The following is a 15,070-nucleotide window of genomic DNA, read 5'->3' as shown; positions in this document are numbered from 1 at the left end:
CGTCTTATTTATTTTTTGTTTCTAATGTAGTTCTTACTATTTGTAAGTACTTCATAAATGCTCTCGAAATTGAATTATGAAGTTATAATTACCTAGGTTTTAAGCTCTGTGAGTGTTTAAGAGCTGTGTTTTGTTTTATCTTCAAGTCCTCTACAATCCAAGTACATTACTTGCATATCTAAATGTCTTCAAAATGTTTCCTGTTTAATTGTGTTCTTGAAGATAGATCAGTTCTCCTGCTGTGGAAACTAATGTTGGAAATATTAATGATTCTTAAATTCAGGAACTAAATGCTTTTGAACCCCTAGTTAAATATCCAGTTCATCATTTTACAAACAGAAATAGTTTTTTTATCAGGCTACATAGAATGGTAAACATGTCCCAAACTTCGATGCAGTATCATTAGAAAAGATTTATTTTTTACTTACTATATCCAGGCACTTAATCTCATATCCTATTTAATCCTCACACCAAGCCATAAGGGAAAACTATTTATATCAGGTTTTATATATAAGGAGACTGAGACTCAGAAAGTTTAAATAACTTCTCCAACTTGCCAAGCAAATAAGGCAAAGTCAGGAATTATTACACCCATATCTCCCTGAAAGCGAAGTATATGATCTTTCTTACTCTACCATATAATTCTTCTAAGAAACAAAGCAGAGAAGGTAAAACTCAAAATACATTTTGAAAATTATCTATGATTTTAAAAGGATAAATTTTGTGGTAGTATGATTATAGGTATCCAGAGGCATTGAGTGTTCTCAATAGTATTTGAGAGATTAGTATGTAAGGGACTAAAACTAAATTTTAGAGTGATGACTGGTCAACACAAAAATGTACTTTCATTCTAAATATCTCACATTCTCTCCTTAAAAACATCAGAAATTTTCAAAACTACTGCTTCCATTACTCCGGTCTATTGTCACTTTTTTTTTTTTTTTTTTTTTTGGAAGATGGGATTTTATGTTTCACTGTTGCATAACCCAAATGTACAAGGAATGGAGGGAAAAGGAGAGACTGTAACCCTTTTTGATTAGTTGGGTAGCCTTAACATGAAGATTCAGTCCTGTACACAACTTCATGTATACCCACTCCTAGATGTGTCTCTAAGTGGCAGCTGGCAAGCAAAACAAATGTCCTTAAATGCCCCTCCTCCTCTGCAGAACAGTTTTGTCAATTGGGACATATTAATAACTCTGTAATAGTCATCTGTTTTATTTTAAATAATTAGATCAGCTTTACTGTTGTCAATAGGATCCTCTGAAGAATAGAGTAAGAGCTGAGGAATGCTTTGGTGGGTGGACACATAGAATTATTTTAACACAAAATTAGTGAGAGTAACATCTCTATTATAATTGTGGTTTTTCTTGTTAAACAAAACATGATTATATTTAAAATCAACCTGTGCTCCCTGTGACTCCTGTTGGATTTTCTTTAGTTCTTCGATTATTTCAGTTTAGTCAGTGAGTGAGTGTGTGTGTCTGTGTGTGTGTGTGTGTGTGTGATAGAGAGAGAGAGAGAGAGAGAGAGAGAGAGAGAGAGAGAGAGAGAGAGAGAGAGTTGGAGATCCAAAAGCAAGTGACTTTTTAACCATAAAATGTCAGTTGGTCTTGTCATGGTCTGATGCTATTTTTTTATTGTAATTTGTTTGAATTTCCTTCAGTCCTATCTTTGCCCATGAAGAAAATAAAGAATGTTTTTGTTTGTGTGTGTGTTGATTTTGTTTGGTCACTCCCATTTCTGTATTTGTTTTCTAGTTCTGTCTTCTGTAAATTTGATTCAACTAATAATTATTAAACACCATAAAGTGTCAGAAACATTCAAATAATGGATAACTCAGCACATGCACTGTCTTTGTGGCAGAAAAATTTCTCATTTTCAATTGACTATGGAGCTCAGCTACATGTTAGCATTAATGATAACACCTTTCACAGTCATTTGGCCAGTGTGTCAAATGTGGTAGTTTCTGTTCACTTTTACCAAAGACAGGTAAATTACATGAGAAACATAGCTAACTGATACCCACCATAGCATTGTATCAAAACATGACATTTATCAGATGGCAGATCACACAGTAAGAGCACTTTTCTATGGGTTATGGTTATTTAGTTGCATGTTTTTGCTCTCCTAATAGATTGCTAAGAGCTATAGTAGTTGCCTGACAGAATCTTCAAGGAGCAGGTAACAAAGAATTGGGAGATGAGGATCTAGCGAGGCCTCTAACTTGAATTTGCTCTGCTGCCTTTGGCAAACCAGGTGTTTTAGTCATACCTCGAATTCTCCCTCTCTGAAACAAGGGAGTGCAATAAGCTCAGAATCTTTTACTTTTATTATCATTTTTTACTTTTGATAACTGTAAGGCATAAAGGCAGAAACCAAGCTATTCCGAATCCCCATCAAAATACCTAGCTCATTATAATTTCCAACATACATCAGTTGAATTGATTTTTATTGAACTATAGTTGGAATACAATGTTATATTAGATTCAGGTGTACAACATAGTGGTTTGACATTTATATTTCTTATGATTTGATCAGCACGCTAAGTCCAGTAACCACCTGTTGCCATAAAAAGTTATCACGCTGGCAAAGTTACACCATTGTTATTGACCATATTCCTCTTCCCCTTTTCACCCATCTCTCCCCCCTCCCCCCTCTGGCAGCCATCAGTTTGTTCTTTGTTTCTATGGGTCTTTTTTGTTTTGTTTGTTCATTTGTTTTGATTTTTTTCAATTCCATATATAGATGAAATCATGTGGTATTTGTCTTTCTCTACCTGTCTTATTTGACTTAGCATAATGCTCCCCAGGTCCATCCATGTTGTGAAACATGGCAGGATTTTATCTAATTACTTATTTTTACTATTGAGCACTGTGTCATTGTATGTGTGTGTGTGTGTGCACATATATACCTACATACATACCACATCTTTATCCATTCATCCATTGATACATGAATGAATTTGTTTTAGTTAAACTCTTGGGTGAAGTGCTGATGGATGACAAAAGACAGAGCTACTTTGTCAGAGAGGGGCACATGGAGTCAAATCCCATGGACCACTGCTTATCTGTCTTCACTTCATCTGCCCAGAGGAGCACTGTGAAAATCAGGACTTTAGGGAACACATTTTTAAAAAGCAATACACTTAATAAGCATATAATTTTCTCCGGCTCCAACATTGTACAGTTCCTCTGCTAACTGGAGTTGTCGCCTGAGAGTTCCATGAAAGGTCTTAATGATGTAACATTGTCATGGGCATGGATGGTGGGTTGGGGTGGAGAAGCCCACAAGCATTTTATGCTTCCGAATGAATGTGCTCCGTAGGATTTTATTATCTTTCTCAACAGGTATTTTCTTTTACTATAAATTAGTGCCAGTTTGTTTGAACGGGAGCATGTCTTTCCGCTACTTTCTATAACCAACTGTTCAGTTGTCTACTCATAACTGTAGAATCACAGGATTTTATGAACTGAGTTAATTTGCTGAATAAGCCTATTATTTTGATACCATAGTTGGTTTTGAAGTTCATTGAAATCATTTGGTAACCAGAGCCTAAGGAATGTGACTTTTTGACCTATTCATGATGAAATATTTTGCCAAAATTTAGTGAATAATCTACATATTTAGCTGGTAGGAGAATAAAAATCGGTTAATATCACTGCAGGTAAGAACTGAGAGTACTTAAGCTTAATTAGAGTGACATCGAGACTTTGACAAGAATTTCACAGTAATTGATATTGTATTAGCCTTAATTTCCCTTCCCTTTCATCTCTATCCTTGTGTTAAATATTAACAAATATGAATGAATAACACATTCAATCAGTTAGGAACAAAAGCGATTGATCCTGTGTGTGGTTAGTCTCCCAAACCGGGACTCTTAAAACTCACCCGGTTTTTCTGAGTTGGAGTGCATCATCCATTTGCACCGACTGTGTTTTCTGTTAAAGAGAAATGTGGGTAAGTTGCTAAAGCAGATTGAATTCTTGAATCCTCTGGTGCTGAGGACATGTGGCCAGGTCCTGGCACTGCTGACTAGATCAGCCTTCCAGTTATCGACCAACTGGCATGTCCTCCTGGCAAGGAAGGAAGAAATCCCTCAGAGCAGAAACATTTCATTCAGCAGCCCTTAAATGATGATTTCGGTACTTGGTACAGAGTGAAAGTTGCAGTGACAGATTTCAAGGGACCTTGGCAATTCAATCAGCGAGGGTGGGCAGGGAGACTTAATGAAGGAGAACTGGCTATTTGTCTAAAGTCCAAATAGTTTAATTTAGCTAGGGATGCAATATGCAGTGGGAAACCTATCTTCAAGATGCTTCATAGTAAACTATTAGATATGTATTTTGATAATTGATGAATTGATGAGCACACAGAGTAGATATGTATGGAAATTTAAAAATCAAACAGAGTATATCATGCGTATTAATGATAAATACTATAAAATGTAACAGATAATGCTAGTAAGAAGTCTTGACTAAATGGAAAGTATCATTTAAAAACATGATCTTGGTGAATATTTGTATCATATTTGAGTGTGCAGCTTGTATTTATACTAATTTATGGTCATATTGCTGCCCCATTGATAAAGTATGTGTGTAAGAAATACTCGATCTAATTACTAAGTTATGGGTTTTGAGGCAGTGTGACCCAGGGTATGGAAACTAGGAATGAGAATAAGAATAAAACAATATTATGCCAAAAAAAATCATTGAAATTCCTGATTATGTATCATGTGTAGCTTAAATTAACACAGTAACAGTAAGGTATGCTTTAAAATGGAAAAAATGTGCAAATCGAAAAGATTTGGTGAAACAAAGTTGTAAGTTCTTAAAGAGAGACAGCCAACTGACCTGGAGTCTGCACTATCCTTCCCCACGTGGGAAGGCCACCCTCCCCACTACACCCCCACTCTTATTAGGGATTTCTGGACCCAAGGGTAGGTAGGACGATGACCATGTCCAGCTTGAAGCAGCTACAGGAGCTTGAGACCTTCGGCCATTGTCCTTTATAAGATTACAAAGGGTCTTAATATCTGAGAGGGAGGGATTGTTATATTTTTTATTGTTAAAATAATTAATTAATTACATATTTACTAAAAAAAGAGAGAAGAAGAAGAATATATGAAAGAGTGAAGCCGGAAAGCTTGTATGTATGAACCAAGGGTATGGACTTGGGGGGGGATTGCTGGGGGAGGGAGATGCTGGGTGGAGGGGAGTAAAGGGGAGGAAATTGGAACTATTGTAACGATATAATCAATAAAATACATTTTAAAAAAAAGAGTGACCAATCCTTATTCAGTACTGAAACAGTCTTGTGTGATTGCCAATTTGGAATCTTATATTTGAGTCATGTACAATCCAGTAGCTCTTCAGTTTGCCTGAAGGTAACTGCCTGCAACACGTAAGTCATTACTTGGTAGAATGCTTTGATACACTACTCGTAGAATGAAAAATATTTAGGAAAATAAACTGTGTTCTCTTCCTCAGTTCATGCAGCATAACTATAGTCAGTTCTTTTTTTTCAGCTCCTCTGACTGATAAGCCACCCAAGCTTTTGTATCCTATGGAAAGTAAACTGACAATTCAGGAGACTCAGCTGGGTGAGTAATTCCTTAATTCCACTCAATACAGTTTTCTCAATATACCTTCTGACAGTCAATAAGCCGAGATTGTAACCTGATGTAACACGCTGAGCTCTTCCTGTGTGTACATAAAGGGAACGAAAGTAGAAAATACCAGCAAACACGGATCATTCCATCCTCTGCAGTCCATGCATTAAGAACAAGATGGACATATGTATGTAAAATCTCATATGCCATTTAGATGGTTGTTGGGAAATGAGATAGGCTGAAATTTTTTACTGATGGTGTTACATTGATTGCCATTTTATAAAGCTTGAATTGGTTTTCAAGCAGGCAATATGGAACTGTTTTACTTACCTATTATTAGATACACTAAAATGCAGTTTTTGAAAATTGGGGGAAAAGGCACACATTCATAAAAATGTTACTATTATAGTTAAAATCATTTTATTTCATCAAACATAGCGGATATTATTTATGCTAGTTAAGTTATTGATAATATATTAACAAAATGTGAGTGAGTGGCTTTTGGTTAAAGTATTAATAGGCTTGGGACATAAAAACATGGACAGGATATAATTTGATAAATGTATCCAGTTGTCCACAAATGAGAATTTTATCATAATTATCTTAGAGTTTAGTCTGGAATTTCTGAGTATCGTATCTCTATATTCAGTCATACCAAATTATGAAAATGTTTCCTTCTTAATTGTAAATATATACAGCACAGTTAATTATATTATTTTAGTTGTTACTTATATTTGAAATATAGTATGCATGTATATATTATCAACTTCAGTAGAAAATTGTTTGGTTTTTTGGTTTGATATAAAAGATTGCCAAAAGTATTAATTTAACCATATATTCTTGTTAGTTAAAGAATTTTCTCCTATGTTTACCATTGAGAGTAGAAATGCATTTACTGTACACAACTGAAAAAGAATTGACAACTCATCCTTTAAGTTACTAATGTTATTATTGTTCTTGGTGTGAGAATTTGGATTAAAATAGTAAGTTATCTTCAAAATGAAGATTACAAATAGAATAATCCTTACCAATAACATATGCAAAGTTATAGTACAAAAATATAATGATTTTGAACTTGTAACAGTATTTTAGTCAATGGATTTCTGACATTGGAAAAACATATGTTGACTAACTTTGAGGAAAGAACATGTGCCGGATTTATACAAGTCAGGGTGTTAATATGTTTCTTTGATGGTAAGCCCAAACCTTTGAATTAATGCTATATACATGCAAGTACAATAGTATTGTAATTGTTCTTATTTTGAGGTGGAAGACTATAAGCAGCATTAAAGTGGTGTTATATATGAAACAAACAGATATATTAAAATTGTATCACACTCTTTACTCATGTTATGGTATATTGGGGTATATTAGATTTGATTGTTACTTTGTAGTAATATTTTATAATATAGATCTTGTAAGTAGCTATACTCATAAAGACGTTTCAATAACTCCTAAGAAGATGCACTTCAGAGGACTCATGCAAAACTATAAAATCTTGGGCCAAGAAGGATTTCTTTATGATACAAGTTATCAGTAATGAACATAGTGAAAATGAAATTAATTGTATCTCTTTACTTAACAATATAATTAAAATAATTTCATGATTGTTGGCTGCCCATTAAGTTTCTTTATATTGTCCCTGAAATTGGAATAAATCAGATTGTGCTCTACTTCCTACTGAAATGTTTTACAAAATGAAATATATAATTTGTAAAGCTTTCCTTTTAAAAACTACTTTTTCATGCACAAAAAACTGTGACGACTAATGAAATTAATTTGAAAATATGAAAAGTCTTATGCAAGTTGAAAGGGTTGACTGTATATTCATTTGAAGAAAGATAGGCAGGGCCGCTATCAAAATGCTCCAGGAAATACCCTAATTCTTTTATTGTTACTGCCAGAAGGAACATGAGTTCTCTTTAAACACCAAACAAACTAGAGATATCAACCTGGAATTTGGATTCTTTTTATACAATTTTTGTTTCGTTTTATTTTTTTTATCCCAGCTTTCAGTGGATAGCATACATCATTTAACCTCAACCCTTGAGTTTTGGGGTAACAGTTGATTTGAAATAACTACCTTTCTAGTGTTGTCACTGCAATAGTATTGGAGTAGGTGAACAGCTGATCACAAAGAATAAGTGAAAATAAGAAATAATATTGAAGACAGAAAGAAAGATTCAAGATCCCTGGCCATGGCTGTTATCAAAGTGCTGTAGGAAATATTCTAATTCCTTTATTGTCATTGCCAAAAGGAGCATGAGTTCTTTGAATTTTCACCTCCTTGGAGATTTAATTTTTGCTCTTTTCAGAGTTGAAAATGATATCAATTTCAACAGGCTCGAAATGTGATACCATATTATAAGAAAGGGGGACTGAGTGAAGAGTCATGGGGTGGGAGTAAAGAGCATGACCAGGACCAGTGAGAGCAAACCTGTAAATGGTACCTGCTCTTATGAGAAGCTGGAATCTCCAAATGAGGACTAAAGGACAAGAGCTCAGTGGGGATCTGACTAGACTTTGTCCTAAATTGACTCAACCTTGACTTCAGAGGACAATAAAACTGTCATATGAGCTATAATCTAAGAGCAATCATCGGAAATTACACAAAGCTGAGTTGGTATGTGTCTGATGACCTAACTTGACCATCCTGGCTAAGTTACGCACACATCTACTTGACCTTGGTAATTGCAAATCCGTCAGTTCTCCAGTTAGTCTTCAAATATATAAAATTCATTTATAATGACAGATAAAATCATGAAATGCATGGATTTGTCTTCCCTTCCAAACTCGTCTTTCCCTGCTATTTGCTGGCCATGCCTCCTTTCCCTTTCTATACCCCTTATGCCCTGCTTTTCATCCAATTCCCTGATCGCCACAAAACTGGAAAGCTTCCAATAGTGATCATTTTAAACTGTTGCAGCATAGAAAGCAAAATGCACAAAAAGCAAAGTACTTAGGAAAAATAAAATAAAATGGTAACTAAATCCATATAAAATATGTAAATTGTGGGTTTGAATTTCAATCAATATTTGATCACAGAATAATGTTTTCATTTTAGCTTGCATCTTTGTGTTACTTGTAATGTGGGGGCGGGGAAAGAATTTTGTTCTCTTAAAATACTTTCAGGCATTACCAAATATATGGACAGCACTTTCTTGGGCAAAAGGCCCAGAAATCACATTGTACGATTCTGAAGTTCAGACCTGGAGGTGAGCCTGACTTAGTCCTTTCAGGCAGCTGTAGTTAAGGGAATCATAAGACAGACACCAATTGTCATGCTGAATTTGAGCCCCAAGAATGTCAGTCAGAAATGCAGTCCTCCCGCTATGGACAGGAGACCATTTTCAGAACCTTCCAGAATAGAGGATATTATATTTATCATTACCAGACTTTTGAAGAGTAGAAATCCATCCCACTCTTGACCTAATGAGGCATGTAATATTTTACAACTTAGAACGTACTGACAATTATCATTACTCATCTAGATGTAGATATAACTGTATTTAAATTTTGTTTTTTGCTTTGAAATAAGTACATGGGTTAATAGTAGAAATTTTGGGGGGATACAGAAAAGAATCTTGTTTTTTATACTTTACACTGTAAAAACATTATGCTCCTATTAAATGTTCTCAGAAAATACCCTTTTAATGGCTACACGATATCTATGAGAATGTTCTATAATTTCATATATGGCTGAAATTTTGACTTTTCAAATTTTATTATAAGTAATGATGCAATGATCTTTACCTATACATTTGCCCATGACTATGATTATTTTAATATGACGGATTCCTAGTAAAAAGAAATGTTTTTTTTTAAGTTTCCTGCTACATAGTTTCAGAATTCTTATTAGAGTAGCTGTACAAACTCTCATCAGAAGTATATAATAAGTATAATAACTTTTTAATCTTTAATAAAATCATATCTTTGTAACATGGAGCTCTTTAGGGAAAGGTTACTTTCCTTCAATATCAGAATCACTTCTTTCTCCTCTCTTACCTCTTTTTCCCTCTTTTCACTCAATGAGTCCAAGTGGCCTCTCTTTTTTTCAAGGTTATCCACATTTGGAAGGTTTCAAATAAACCTAGTCCATTTTAGGTAAATGTCTCTGGTTGATGAAATATATAAATCTAATCAAATGTCTGTAGCTTCTATTCATTTTATTCTCTTGGATATTTTAATGCTCAGCTAAGAACTTACTCTGTATTCTATTTTGTAATAAAGTACACAGTAATTTTTTGATGTACTCTGGGCACAGAGAAGGTCAATAAATACTAATTAACGATGAGGTGTACTTACAACAAAGGGCACACGTGTCCAAATTTTCTGCAAGAGAAAATAATAACACTGAACTGAATATAAGCTGCCAGACAGTACTCTGTTTTTCTTTAGTATTTACTTTCATTTCTAAGTTTGTTAAAAAACAAACACTTACAGCCCTGGCCAGGTGGCTCAGGTGGTTGGAGCATGGTCCCATACAGCAGAAGGTTGCATGCAGGTTCAGTCCCCGGTCGGGGCACATATGGGAGGCAACCAATCAATTTCTCTCTCTGTCTCTCTCTGTCTCTCTCTGTCTCTCTCTGTCTCTCTCTCTCTCTCTCTCTCTCTCTCTCTCTCTCTCTCTCTCAACATGTAGAGGACAGTAGTTGATAATGTTATTTTAAACATTTGTTCTGGTAAAGGGACTTTATCGAAGTTAAATACAAGCTAGTTAAAATAACAATGTCACACTAAAACTTAGCTAGCAAACCATACCCTGTTATTATTTTCAGAATTCTAAACTTCAAGTAAACTGGGGGGAAAATGTCCACACATTATATAATGAATCCTGGTTGATATTTTATAGGAAAATTCCTTGTCATAAAAATTATATGTTTAATTCACTGTGTTGTTAAAATAATTAGCTATTGGAGCACTCTAATGCTTTATTTGTTCTGGAACTGTGTGTACATAAATATACTGTGCCTGGAATGTGTTTTATTACAAATATGCTAGTTGAGTTTTTAATCCAAGTAGAACTTATAGGTAATTATTTTATAACATGAAATATAGCAAATCTAACATTTGCTATCTATGTCTAGATTTTCATAGTTGTTTTCTTGAAACAAAACATACCATCTCTGAATAGTGACTACTCTATCTTACTAAAATTGGGATACCTCTTTGTTTTCTTTCTGGGGGAGGAAAGTACTTAATACCAATACCCTAGAAACAAAACAATGCAGGTGTTGAATTTGATACCTACTTCTGAAAGTGTCCTACAGTACAGTTGATGCTAAAAGAATACTTTGTTGCTGAGATGATGCAAATTTGACCTTCCTTTCCAGGGGTAGGGAAGTCAGCTTTGACTGGGTTTTCCCCTTCGCGTTTACTCCTCTGGTTGTCTTGAGCAAATGTAGTGTTATTGACTTTGGTTTTACTGCACCATCGGGAATGTAGAAGACATATCTTCACAGGTGAACTTATATTTTAAAATACCATAAAATTTCCCTTGTAGTCTCTGATACAGAAATTTGTATCCCAAGCCTAAGGTGTAGATGAAAAGTGATGTAATGCTTGCCCACTTTAGGAAGACATGCTGATCAGCACAATTCTGCTGCCTGAAATAAAGCTTGTTAGATATAAATCAGAGCTTCTGGACACATGGACATCACAATTAAATTATGTAAAGGCAAATACTCACTGCTATTATAATTATTTAAACTGATGGTGTTTAGTTCTACTCAACCCAAATTTATCATGCCGTGATAAATGAGAGTAATAACTCTTAACAGTGGTTGTGGTCTGATATCTTACTTTTGAAACAAAAAGCACCTTAAAAATTATGAATCAAACCTGAAGAGGAATGTTTTTCATATTAGTACTTAGTTAATATTTCATATCCTTAAACAAATGATAAATCAATAAATGTAAGCTGGCATTAGTATTCCTAGATCATTTTATGACCTAACTTATATGAATCTCACAGATTCTCAAAACCAAGGTCTTCCTTTACTGCCAGAGAGGAGGATTAGGTTGGGAGAAAAATGCAATTTTGCATTTTTGCTTTAAAAATTGCTATCTAAGCGGAAGTCGAACTTCCTTACAAGTATTAAGTGCTTAAGTACTAGTGCTGGAAAAGGGTAGAAACCCAAAGACGGAGCTGGGGGTTAGAAGAGTTACTGTGGGTCATTGGTACCTGGCAGTTTGGAAGCCAGATGATGCACTTGTTAGAATGCATTAAAACTGGAATAGAGACAGTATATGTGAGTCTGCTTATTCTTACCTTGGAAAATGGCCAGAAGGAAGAGAAGATGGGAGGAAAGAAAGAGTTCAGGAATGAGCATCGTCACAAAACCAGTGTGCAGAGTCCACTGAAATTTCCATGTCCTGGTCTAGTTCTGGTCTAGTTTGTTAGGCATCGACGTAACTCATGTACACTGCTCTTTTGCTACAGCACTAAAAATGTGGTTTTATTTGTTGCTGGCCAGTTAAGAAACTAAATATGTATAACTTCACAATTCTAGATTTAAGAACTTTAGGAAGTGGAGGGGCTTTGGTAGTTATTAAGTCAAATCCTTCTCTTTAATTGACAAGAAAACAGTGAATAAAATTGGTTACGTGGTTTTATGTCACAAAATTTATGGAAACAAATTTACATCATTTATTTTATTATTATTATTACTACTACTACTACTATTTTGTTTACAATAAAAAGGCAGCATATGGTGGTGGTTCCAAGTTTAGGTCATTCTGTCAGACAGCTAGTGTAACCTTGAACAAACAGCCCTCATTTTCCTAATCAATAAAAAAAAAGCACCAGAATAATGCATACCTCTATGGCATCAGTGTGGGTATTTAATGAAATAATGCATGTAAAGATTAGTACATCGTCTGGTATATATTAAATAGTCAATACATGCTTATTGTTAGTAATTGAGATATTTTAATGCTATATATACAATGCTATAAAGAGAAGTTTCCTGAAATGAATTTTGAATACTATTGATTGTTTGATAATGCTTATATTCTTGCTAGAGTATCAAATTATGGAAGCAGACATGAGCTTCATTACAGGATAGATAATATTTTAGTAAATTGATTTCTTTCTTCTAAGAACACAATATACATACTAAATTTTCTATTTAAATGAGACTTAATCTTAAAGAAATTATTGGTTTTAGATTACTTAATCTTTCTACAAGTCTATGCAAATGCGTACAGTAAGCACAGTCATAAAAAAAGAAAATTATTCCCATCCTTTAAAAAATGGCCATGTAATAGACACTATGCCACACAAATTTATAAATGACCATCCAGAAGAGAGTAAAAGTGAAAATTTATTTTTCTAAGTCAAAGAAATTTAGATACAATATTTCATAAGACAAGAAACAGAAGAATAATTTTATAAAACAGAGCATCAAACAATTATGCCTGTCAAGTTCCTCCTGAAGGTTTTAGCAATAGTCAGATTCATTTAGTTGGAACATACTGCTTTTTCTCTGACAAGCACTGTTATCACAAAGCTTTCTGAGTCTTTCTTAATGATTAAAGTTTACTAGCATAGAAAAATGCAATGAGTATCCTATGTTAACAAGAACTCCTTCTGAATTTACAAAATGAATGCCAATTTATCAGAAATAAACCTATCAAAGCATATTATGGTGTAGAATATTGAAAGAGGTTTCAGAATTTAAAAGTATGTACCACATGACCGATATTCATTAAAATAGAAGCTATAAAAAGACCCACATCATTTAAAATTTGATTATAAAGAGAATTGTTCACCCATAAATTTCCTCTTGAGTTTTGTCCAAATAACTAAGCATTCCTAAATTACATGCAGACTCTTCATGAAAAATAACTTGTGTTTGAATATGATTATGAAAATAGGATACCAGTATTTTATGGTTTAATGCTAAAAACACTTAGCATTCCAGCCATACCTTACTCTACCAACATAGTGTGTTCCTACAGATTTGTGGGTATATTGAATCATCATAATTTCAGAGAAGTGTTTCTTTCATGTTTGATTGATCTGTAGTTAGTAGTGGCTTAACACATCAGTTTTAAGAGACTGTCCCCCAGTCTCTCTTAAGCAGCTAATGACCAATGAAAGATTTATGTGCACAAGGGAAATATGCTATTTAAAGAAATTCTGTGGTGAATAATTTTACATAAGAATCCTTCTGTAACTGAATAATCACTCCTATAGCTTTTCTCTGTAGTACTGCAGATTTTTACATTTTCATAAGATGAGATTCATCGATATGAACCTGCAGATAGTGTGTTCTAACTAACCCAGATAAAAGATCATTCATCCATCACATCGTATGACTTCCCCTTGCCTATCAGTGGCAACTGATGTCCCCATTGTTACTTTCTGCCTTCTCTGAGGAAATATTAAATTTTATTCACCAGCTTCAGAATCACTGGTATTTAATTTAAATGTGATTCTTCGGAAATTAATGTGATGGGATAGAATATTTGAGTAACCAGAATAACATGGTTGATTTTGACAAAACAGTTTATTTTCACAACGAAGACACTCTGAAGGCCATAGTACTACTTTATCTGCCTTGGTTTTGTTGAAATGTGTCCTAATACAGTGACTGCCCGTGGTGTACTTTGTTTTTCCATGGCTGTAACTGTGATGAGAGCTCTTATTTCCAACTTTAAAGGGAGCATTTTGAATTTCAATTCTTCTGGGATTTATATGGCCCTTTTCAATACATCATTCTGCAGACCACTTATTTTTTTCTTAATCTATTCATGTGTATTTAATAATGCTTTCCTTTTTAATATCAAAGTATACATTATGAAATCTGATCTGCTACATTATAAATGCCTAATCAGTGACATTTTAAGATGTGCCTAAACATATCCTCCAAAATATGCCGGATAAAAGCAATGCATAAGAGTATCCAGAAGCAAATATGCCGGATAAAAGCAATGCATAAGAGTATCCAGAAGCTTTTAGAACCTGAGTCTCACAGCAAATTCTCTGGAAGAATCATCTTTTCCAATGCCACACACACAAGCCCAATGTGGCTTTCTCGGAAACAGTAAGGATTTGTTTTTTAATTTAGCAGTTAAAATTTGTAAAAATCTAGTTATAGCATATATCAACCAATTGAATAATAAAGAAGAAAAGGAAAGAACTTGATGAAGAATTTTACTTTCCAAAATGCATCTGTATTGAAACAAGACTTGGGGGAACGGTCTGATCAGAAGATACCTCCCACTTCCACTTCTGGTCCACAATGATCGTGAGAGAAAAATGCAATGAGTATCCTATGTTAACAAGGATACTCCTAAGGCTTAAGTTCCTTAGGATTTCAGGTGAGTCAGTAATTTTCTCTCCCCTCCCTCTTTACTGAAATGGTCTTCTCCTCAAACATACATGCAGGCTGCAGGCTCTCTTACTCTCAGAGAATTTGTAGTTTCATAAAAGCAGGGCACTGACCCTTAGAT

At 34.3% G+C, this 15,070-nt stretch overlaps 1 protein-coding gene across 1 annotated transcript in view; it reads left to right on the top strand.

The window, feature by feature from the left end:
* The window catches only part of IL1RAPL1 (interleukin 1 receptor accessory protein like 1), a 598,169-nt gene that overhangs the window by 319,306 nt on the left and 263,793 nt on the right, over nt 1-15,070 (top strand). The window contains exon 5 of the mRNA XM_090264147.1: nt 5,528-5,602. Coding sequence (XP_090120273.1) covers nt 5,528-5,602 — 75 coding nt within the window. The remainder of the gene's footprint in view (nt 1-5,527; nt 5,603-15,070) is intronic.

This window comes from Furipterus horrens, unplaced genomic scaffold (assembly GCF_987537825.1).
Source record: "Furipterus horrens unplaced genomic scaffold, mFurHor1.1.pri manual_scaffold_17, whole genome shotgun sequence".
NCBI lineage: Eukaryota > Metazoa > Chordata > Mammalia > Chiroptera > Furipteridae > Furipterus > Furipterus horrens.
The sequence above is the reverse complement of the archived record's forward strand: the minus strand, read 5'-3'. Positions and strand labels throughout refer to the sequence as shown.